The 10,146-nt window shown below is 41.8% G+C and overlaps 1 protein-coding gene across 1 annotated transcript; it reads left to right on the forward strand.

Annotated features, from left to right (window-relative positions):
• The first annotated feature begins 753 nt into the window (after window positions 1-753).
• On the forward strand, window positions 754-9,787 carry LOC119375939 (uncharacterized). The gene is made up of 5 exons (XM_037645958.2): window positions 754-913; window positions 1,372-1,580; window positions 3,360-3,711; window positions 5,512-5,618; window positions 9,000-9,787. The coding sequence occupies exons 2-4, from the start codon at window positions 1,481-1,483 to the stop codon at window positions 5,600-5,602; spliced, it is 543 nt and encodes a 180-aa protein (XP_037501886.1). The 5' UTR covers window positions 754-913; window positions 1,372-1,480; the 3' UTR covers window positions 5,603-5,618; window positions 9,000-9,787.
• The last annotated feature ends 359 nt before the right edge of the window (window positions 9,788-10,146 follow it).

Raw genomic sequence — 10,146 nt, forward strand, 5'->3', positions numbered from 1 at the left:
GCGCATTCATCAGACAAGTTCTCAAGTGTTCATAGTGAAGGCTGTCCACAGACAATAGCAGCTTTACTGGAAAACTTGATCCAACACTACTTAAAGGTAACCCAGTCATCAGAGGAGTGTGTGACGTGAGATTTGCTCTTAACGTTTTCCACATTTTTTCACATACCTGATGTGTGAAATAAGATTAGAATGAATGTGTATGCATGTAAAAATGCATTGCAAGCCCCATCAGCCTAGGTTAACTGAACTACGCCGTGGCAAAACACTGGAAACACTGCTTCACTGAAATGATAAAATGTATGTCAACTCAACTGGGAATGATGCAATTCCGTTTTGCGCCTCCTAACCCTGGCCCTCTCAACACACTGGAACACATGAGGATGGTCGCTATTCCAGATTAATAACACCCGTGGTTTTATGTTCATTCGCACTGAATAAGTTATATGTTTTGAAATAAATATTCCATTTCAGTAGCAATTGCAGGCTGCCTGTCAGAGTTCATTATGAACTGTCATGCAACCTCTTCGGCGTAGTATGAGTGTCGTAATCTCTGTCATAATTACAATGTTCATATTGACGTTGAAGTCCCCTGAAGGTATTAGTCGAGAGAGACTCACTTTTGGCTACAAATGCAAGAGCACAGTATGTATGCATGTCGGGGAGTGGTTTTAGTATTTGAGGCAACCAAATGTAAATTTTAAAGCATTCGCCACTTTATATAGAGCATTTGATTTCCTCTATTACTGCAGATATCACAGGGGTTTCACGAGAGGTGGAATGCCCCTCACTGCCTTGGAGCGATTGACGGAAAGCACGTGACCATAGAGTGCCCTGCTAACTCCGGGTCAGTGGACTTCAATTACAAACGGTCCTTCAGCAAGTCGCTGCTTGCTGTGTGTGATGCCCAATACAGGTGATTCTGGGTTTTCACTTTGCAATGTGTGCTTGGATCAACATTTTAAGCTATCGCAGTTAGTTTGCAATTTATGTTTGCATTTTCATTAATTTAGAGACTCTCACAAAGTGGCAAGTGATATGCAACAAAGTGTGTGACGTGTATAACTTGCCATGGCCATGTGCACACGAGTGTACACAGCACAGCACAAGGGTACACAGCAATCCACCCTTCAGAAGGACGGACTGCTAGGCGATTTGGTAACTCACTGGAGATCGATGGTGCGCAAAAGAAGAATAGTGTTTGTGTTCTCTTGCACACCACTCAACTAACAATGAGTGATTATTGTATGCAATGATGGTTCGTTCCCAAAATACATTCTTCGCAGAAACAGCTGGTTTCAGTGCACTGAGTATTCGTGGCCTTTGGTTACATACTTGATTCAAAGTCTTAGTGAAACACTATTTTTCACCCAGGTTCATATACGTGGAAGTTGGGCACCCTGGAAGCGAGAGTGATGGCGGGATTTTCTCTCGCTCCACTCTTCAAAAGAATGTTTTGCTGGGGGCACTGGGCTTGCCGCCAATGAGTCCTGTTGGCAACGAGGGTCCTCTCCCATATTTCTTCGTTGGTGATGAGGCCTTCCCGCTGAAGGAGTACATGATGCGGCCCTACCCAAGACGGAGTAAGTTAAGAGTGTAGGAATGAAATGCTTAGATCTTTTCAGTTTATGTAAAGGAGCTGTGCAGGAAATATGCTACTGTAATCCCTGCCGTTGTGGCTTGCGACGCAGCATAGGTGGCTGAAGATCTCAATATGTGTGTTCGCTCTTTTGTAAAAGGCAGCATAAGCTGTCAGGCTTACAGCAGTGCTTATACACATATTAATTGCAATAGAATGTTCAGCTGCTGCTTATGGACAATAAGGATGATGGTCGTTATAAGTGAATGGAATTTTATAACTACGAACATGCACAAAGGAGGAGGGTTGAGGATGCCACACTGGAAAACAAAGCTTATTACAAGCACTCTAGTCTGCACTCGGAACGGAAAATGAAACAGATGCACACAGACATAATATATTTTGGCATAGAGAATGCCTTTGTCTTTTAAAACGTGCATTTCTCTGATGAATAGGGGTGCAGCCGAAATTTTGCGTTTGTGCGGGGGTAACTTGCTGGCCCTTTCCCCAAACGTGTTTGTTTCTGTTTATATAAATCTACATACACAAATTATGAATAATTTCGAAGAATTTAACTACCACCAACGAGGGAGAGGACCCTCGTTGCCAACCCTCAGGCTACAGGTTCAGAAGAGCCAGGGTAGGGGCCAGTTGGTTGTACATAGTGTAAGCATTTTGTGCGCTACAAGAAAATGAAGTCAACGTAGAGAGTTGCCCCATGTTGTTCTCTCTGCGTCGATTTTCTTTCCTTGTAGCCCGCAAAAAGTTCGCACTAGAGCTTCAGCTGATTAGCGTTACAAGTACTCCATGCCATACACACACAAACATCCTCATTATGGCAGAAAGGTATGCCAGAAATTTCGAAAGCCCAACACACATTTTCTATGGAACATCATCAAAAAGGAAGCAGGTTGCAGTGTACTGTAGGTCACGCATGCCCTTTCAGTGTTAGTTTGCAATTAACAGAGACACGCAATGACCAGTAAGATGGAAGGCATACCTTTTTATAGAAAGAAATCCTATATGCCTAATTGACTTGTTGAGGAATTCTTAGCAGTAAATGTCATTGGACGCATGCTGCCATGTAGTAAAGTGAAAAGAAACTACAATGGGCTTGCACTGTGCTTTTACACACATACACATATTCTGTTGCCATCTCATGTTAACCATACAATGAAATTGTGACACTTGAGCTGTCTGCAGAAATGTAGAAACTGCAATTTGTGGGGAAAAAATGTCGGGACACTCCTCTCCTGATTGGATACCTTGGTGTTGTGCAAAAATGTCACATGCATAGGTGCAAATACAACACATTAGTGGTCAGCCTTCAGTACTTACTCGTGAGACGTTGTCAGAACAGTAACAAGAAAATGTTTCAATAGCCAATAATACATCAGAGGCCTGGAAAACTTCATATTTACATATTCATATTTACAAACTTCATATTTACATGCGGAAAAACCGGCAAAGCTCAATACAGTGAGAAAGAAGGAAGGCACATTGAAACACACACTGGTGGCAGCGTGTGCTTGAATGTGCCTTCTTCTCTCGTCATTTTGAGTTTCGCTGATTTTTCTCTATCTAAATAGCTAATGAGATTTATCGAGGTCTTTCAAAGTGCCCTAGAGTAATGCCTATGATGGCAAGTTAGCTTTACTTGATCAAACTTGAGACAGTGCATGGCTGACCGCATTTTTCATTTGTAATTAATAGTGATAGCTCTACTTGAAAGAAGACTTGTACAGGTTGTTTTTGTTACAGTGCTCAGTGTTGTCCTTTTCAGCACTCCATGACGACGACAGCAAGGCCCACGAGCGCCGCGTCTTCAATTACAGAATGACCAGGGCACGCCGCGTCATTGAGAATACCTTTGGTATCCTGGCACAAAGGTGGAGGATGCTGCGACGACCCATTAAGGCGAAAGAAGGCAACATAAAGGCATACATTGGAGCGTGCATAGTGTTGCACAACTTTCTTCTTAAAGAGTCCGCAGCCTCCTCCGCCGCCTATTGCCCGCCTGGTGCCACAGACAGCGAGGACTGGGAAGGCCGCCTTTCACCTGGAAGTTGGAGGGACGAGGAAGCAGTCGGTGGAGCGCTCTTGCCACCGAGACCTACTGGCTGCAATGCTGCGAGGTACGCTTTGATTCTATGTACTGACTGATGCCATGCAGTGGCACGCATACCTCTGCCTTTAGAATTGACACATGTGTGATATGAATATGTTTCATTTGGTGTTATCATATGGGACATGGCACTATCTCTGAAACCGTGCTCCGAAAGTAGGTTTTGTGTACAAGCTCAAGGTCAACACACGTGAAAAAGTGCAGCTCTGCATTGACGTTTTTCAAACGCACTTTTTAAAAGAAAACATGTACAACAATGAAAACTTCGTGTATGACAACTTGTCCGTGTTGCTGACAAACTAGTGAATTCTTACTACTTCAAATTTTAAGTTTCAGTAGTTGATAGTTTATTACAACTACCAGACTAGAAAGCCAAGGAAAGCGTAGGGGAGCAATTACAATGTAAATGTGAAGAAAGTACAATGGTGAAAAAATAACTTGCCTCTGGCAGGGTGAACCTACGACGTTCCAATGTCGCATCCTATGTTCTACCAACTGAGCTACAGTGGCAGTTACCCACCAGCATACTTTAAAGGACATTTATGGGCACAGGTTTGGTCCCTGCCAGCGGCAAGTTATGCTTACGTCTACTTTGCTTGCTTCACATTTACATCGTAATTACTACAACAACATCCTGTATACTTTCTTTAGCTTTCTTGTGTGTCAGATCTAATTAGTGCTGTGTCTAACAAAGAAAAACGAGCCCTTAAGATTCCCCTGCTATCCTTTTTTAGATGAAAGTGTGTTACCAAAGAAACAATGGGAGAACGTAGACCACAACTTCGTTCTGAAATAGCATGCACAGCCATGCGCCATGTTCCCCCCCATTTGGGGGCGCAGGTATCACCGCACTACCACCCCACCGACTGCGGATACAAAAATGAAAATGTAGCAATGACGTCCTTCCCACAACATCCTGCCTGTGGGCCCCAGCTTCCGGGGGGTAAAAATAGGAAGCAAACAACTCTTGGAATGCAACATCAGCGGTCCTCGACCACTATTAGCAGCAAAAACAGCCTTGGCCATAACCTTGTATTTTTAATGATGACACAGGTACGACTGAGTGAAGGTGTGGGGCAGACTTGTCGTCCCCCTGAGATGATTAGTGGGAGAAGGCGCCTCCCTTGCCCCCCACTTGTGCATGCCTATGGTTGCATGTCAGTGTAATGAATGTCTGCATTACTATTAAATGTATGCACTGAAGGAATTTAGTGAAATGTACACACAATGGCTAAAGAAAATGATTTCGTTGTAATCTACACTCCTTGTAACGTTTGGATGTGTAACAAAGCAATTCCTTGTTTGCATGGAGTTTCTCATGTCATTGCTGAACACACATCCTTTTTGCAATCCTTCTTTCTCGCCCAATATGTGGGGTACCAAAGTGGACGTATTGTAGTGAAGGCATTTCATTTCTTCTCCATTCTATCCGTTGCTGAGCAGTGAACATCTAGTAAAATGAGAAACACATGTATAGGGTAACAGTGCTCTGAAAAGTGTACAACAGTGGCTTTGTTTGAAAGGGAACAGCTGCCGAGCTTTGACATAAATATAAGTTGACATTTCGAAAGTTGTGCTAATCAGCAAAAACGCATTCCACCACAAACTGTGAAGATACCGTAGAAAACGCACAAGAAAGGTAACGCTCATTATTACATCAAAAGCTAGGCAGACTTTGGCAGTATAGTGTCATGGTTACGGCACTAAACTCCAACTATATGTTGGGTTTGGAAGGTTAGCATGCTTCTCTTGCAGTGTCTGTCCTCCATCATGATCCTACTGCATTAAATGAGGGCATTATGCCTTGCAGGTATGCGAAGCAAGTGCGAGACAAACTGGCGCACCACTTCGTCACAGACGGTCAAGTTCCCTGGCAAGACAAAGTGGTGAACAGCGCTTGAAGTATACAAGTTCAAGGTGTGTTGTAAATGCATTTTATTGCTTATAGAACTTCTCGTACATGGCCTCTTTTTGAGCAAACCACATAACAACAAGAGAAAAGTCACACCAGTGCAACAACAGATTAATCTTGTAACAAAAACTATTCATCTACAAATATATGCATAAAACACATACATGATTCATTTTAAAATACACACATGCGACTTATTGCATCTTTATCTCTTCAGTTATCACAGAAATTGCCTTAAAGTAGGAATTAAACGTGCAAGCACACGACAAAGAAAGCACGAGGGCAAGCCACCTTTCTTCTCCTCGTCCCATGTTTGAGCTGTCAATGCCTTCTTTGAGGCATGTGTGAACTGGGCCGTCTTTTGCCACTTGTTCAGATGAATTCCGTCAAACGTCACAGCGTCATCATATGCAAATGCATATAGTTTGAAGAGAATCCCTCAAATCTACTTGACGCATATAAAATCGATTGTGAACCTTGGTTTGGAACAAACCTTGTAACTTAGATTTCTTATGATGACATCATGATGGCTAACAGGTCAATTAAATGTAGTGGAGACAAAGTGGACAGCAAAAGAACAATTATGCCACCCATGTGCAACATGCATGGATGTTATTGTGATATATCCTAATGACATTATGGTGCTTGCAAGGAATGTGTCCAAGTGACATTTACAAAATCATACCACCACCAGGAGTGCACTCCAACTCGATGGCATTTAAAAACAAAGCTGCTCACAATGCTAGATATGGTTGACAATGCTAGATATGCAAACAATGCTAGATATGGTTACACTAACTGGCCTATGAACATTCATAATGAACGTTTCTTTTTGTAACCTAAAAGTTGCCTTCGCAATGAGCAGTAGACAAGCTTGTCTTAAAATTCTAAGAACGTGGGCACAAATCTTCAAAAGAACTCTTCTCTTAGTAACATGCATGCCACTTTCCTACTTATAAACATGTCAAGTGCACTTACTGCACCTCCACTTTATAGTCAGCTGATTCCACACGTACGAACATTCTTGCACTTGACTCATGAGTATGTATCACACTGTAATTACAGGTAAAAGTTTCACTAACAGCCCCAAACTTTATGCAAGTTTCGCAACGCTAAAAAGAGAAAAACCACCATTGTTTTTTTTTTATGTTCATCTTGGCGCACTGGTACACCAGAAAAATTCTCTCACACGTCCGAAGCTTTCACAAATTAACGCAATACAAAGTGGCAAAAATGGTGCCTTCCACATTACACAAATTACTTCACTGTTTATAGGGTATTGCGATAGTCGTCATCATTGTCCACTGCAGGACAAAGGCCTCTCCCAGTGATCTGCAATTTACCCTGAATTGAGTGAGCTCATTACATTTAATGCTTGCAAATATATCAGCTTGATTACCCCCATAAACTATTCTGCACTCCTCTTTATTGTTTCCTACACTTTGGTATACATTCTGTCGCTCTCACTAACCATCTGAGATCTTTTGTGTGCATTGCTACTATTAGCAGTGTCACCACCTTCCACGTTCTTAGTTTACGTACATTTCATCTACGAAATCATGGATGACATATACAACCTTTGACTTAGAAATCACTACTCTCATCTGCAAATACAGTAGACTCTTATTAAACGAAACCTGAAGGGACCAGGAAAATGTGATCCGTTTAATAGGAGTTTTGTCCACTGAGAAATGCACGGGGGTGCAGAATTCGATTGTAATACCAATCGGCCAAAAGACAGTTGTTCATTTAAGCAGCGATTTGTTTATGATATTTCCGTTTAATGAGAATCTACTGTGTAAGCATATGTTTCAGATTATTAATGATAATTGTGCTTACAAGTGTTGTTGCATTTTTTTTATTCAATTACCCTAAGGCCTAAAAGGTATTACATAGGGGAGTTACAATGAATCGTTTTCAGTTACAGAGCACACATTCGAACAGGTAAGACCAGAACACAATAACGAAAAAAGAAAATGTAATACATGTATGCAAACTGGTAGCTCAGCAACAGAGCACATATTTAGTCGGAACAAGAAGTAATACGAATAATACAAATGTATATATACCCATACGCATATACATACATACATCTCCATATGCGCATACAATTTCATAATAGTACAATCGTGCTCCAGCTAATACGGCGCGAATAAATGAAAGCAAAGCACCACAATAAAGAAAAAAGTAAAAAGAAAAGAAAAGCAAGAAGAAAAACTCTTCGGAACTAATTGTTAACATACATGTAAACTTTACTGTGTACAACGAATGGATGCACAGACGCATAATTCATTTACATGGCAATAACTTTGAGCTTCGTTCAGAAATCTTCTAGAGCGTCTCTCATAATCATATCATGGTTTTGGGAACGTTAAACCCCAGATATTATTATTAAGAAATCTTCTAGAGAGGAAGCGATGTCTGTAGGTAACTTAAGAGGGGGGATTTACTTAAAAAGTTCGTGCGTGCAAAAAAGTTTGTACGTGTCATACTTGTGTTAAACGTAACCATTAAACGGGAGTAGTGGATTGAATTTCAAGCAAAACTACAGCTTCCCCTGTACACGAAATAAAGTAGGTGTTATATGAGCCCTTCAAGTTTCTACATTGCTTCAACGCAAACTGACTTCTGCCTCGTACAGCATCACTTCAACTGCATGCATGATGTCTTGCGCAACCTGCACTGGTAGCTCTCTGAGGCGGGCATCGGTACGTAGTGCAAAAAAACCTATACTATCTTTTTTGATGACACCCCTGTTCTCCCTGATGTGTTCTAGGTGCTCCATGCACGCCTGTGCAACAGCCTCCTGGCTTGTGCTCTCTCCTGCAATGCTGTACAGGAAGTGTGATCTGTGATTCATTCGTATGAATGCTGCAGTTGCACTATTACTTGATAAAGCATTGTGTTTTGTAGCATGTGTTGGGTTGTAAGAAAAATTTCTGCAAGTTCATCCTCAAGTACTTATGGAATATCTCACCGAGCACCCTCACAGCCCCTCTGCCGCCTTGACGTTCGTGACCTGCAGTGAATTATACATACTGCTGAAATGTGCAGAAACGGAGCCTTTTCAGAGGAATTTTAATTGGGATCTCGCGCCAGGAGAACGTAAAAACACATTGCTTACACACCGCTTCAAGGGTGGCTGTTCTGCTGAGGTGGTTGCCGTGACGTCACTGCAACAGAAACCACTTCTACAATAACTTACGCAGCATTACAATTGCATGGAGCAGAATCTGTTGCAGAAACAACAGGCATATTTTCCAAATATACAAGCACATCAAGGAAGTTACAAAATGTGTTAATCAGACGTAATAGGATGACTTGAAATGGGCTGTGTTTGTGAATAATTAGTAGAATTCGACAGATTTCTTTACTCATTGCTGCAGGGGTCCACAACGGTTTCCTCAGTCGTGTCCTCGGAGGTTTCGGGGTCCACTGCATGACTTGCCCTGGCGCTGAACTGCAGTGATGACAACTCTTTTCCATGTATTTGACAACGCTAGTGGTACATGCACTGTTAGCATTCTTTGCATCAGGTGTGTGTTACGTGCAGCTGCAAACACGAGTGCACTCAAGGGGTTATTACCATTACACCAAGTCTTTTGCATTACTTCTTTTGATAACATGACTGTATGAATGATGTGCAGAAGCACAAGTTCGATGTTTTTATTATGTTGGTCATCATACACTATGTATGGACTTAAATGTGAACATCTGCAACAGAGATCTCACTGGCTGCATGCATCAAATTTATGCAGTCATTCTGAAATGGCTGTATAAACGTTGGGTCTGATCAAAAACTGTGTGTGGTGTCAGTTACGCTTCTTGAATACATGCTGCGTGTCTTAGTGAGCATCATTTCACTGGTACAGATGCATTAATGCTTAAGATTATTTGCCTCGCTTGTAATGCAACCAACTCTGGGCCTGCACTGGTTTATAACTGGACACTTGTTAAGAACACAACGACGTGCATGTGTTTCCTATGTGTGCAGAAAATGCATGGTTCACTTGAGAAAACGCGTGTTGGGGCTAGTTGCTAATGCATATTTTTTCTTTTTCAAAAATATCTAGCGTTGACCAATAACCAGATTCACACAAACGCAGCACCTGTCCCGTCATGTCTTCCTGTGTACTTCTGTGCAATGTTTAGTTCTGATATTTCTTTTTGAAAATGCAGTGGCTGGGGCGAGCTAACGGATTGCAAAACACCTTTAAACCATGCTTATGTTTGTGATAATTTTACACTATAAAACCACCACAAAATGGAAAGTCACACTTAGAAGTCCGAGGCCATGCGTGCTTAACTGCCAGGACAGGTGCATGCTCATTGTGCCATAAATTTTTGTACATGCTCACCTCTCGTTACCTTCATCTGCAGTGATGTGTCTGCTGCAAGAAAAGATGCACTGCGTAAGTCTCTCAGTGCTTGTGCATACATTTTCGAATACTTTTTACTGTTTTGCTTCAATGTAAGTGCACTTATGCTGCATTCTTTGTAATGTATATGTGCAATGCCTTGCTATGAACGGCC

The sequence above is a fragment of the Rhipicephalus sanguineus genome, unplaced genomic scaffold (genome assembly GCF_013339695.2).
Source record: "Rhipicephalus sanguineus isolate Rsan-2018 unplaced genomic scaffold, BIME_Rsan_1.4 Seq1033, whole genome shotgun sequence".
Taxonomy (NCBI): Eukaryota; Metazoa; Arthropoda; class Arachnida; order Ixodida; family Ixodidae; genus Rhipicephalus; species Rhipicephalus sanguineus.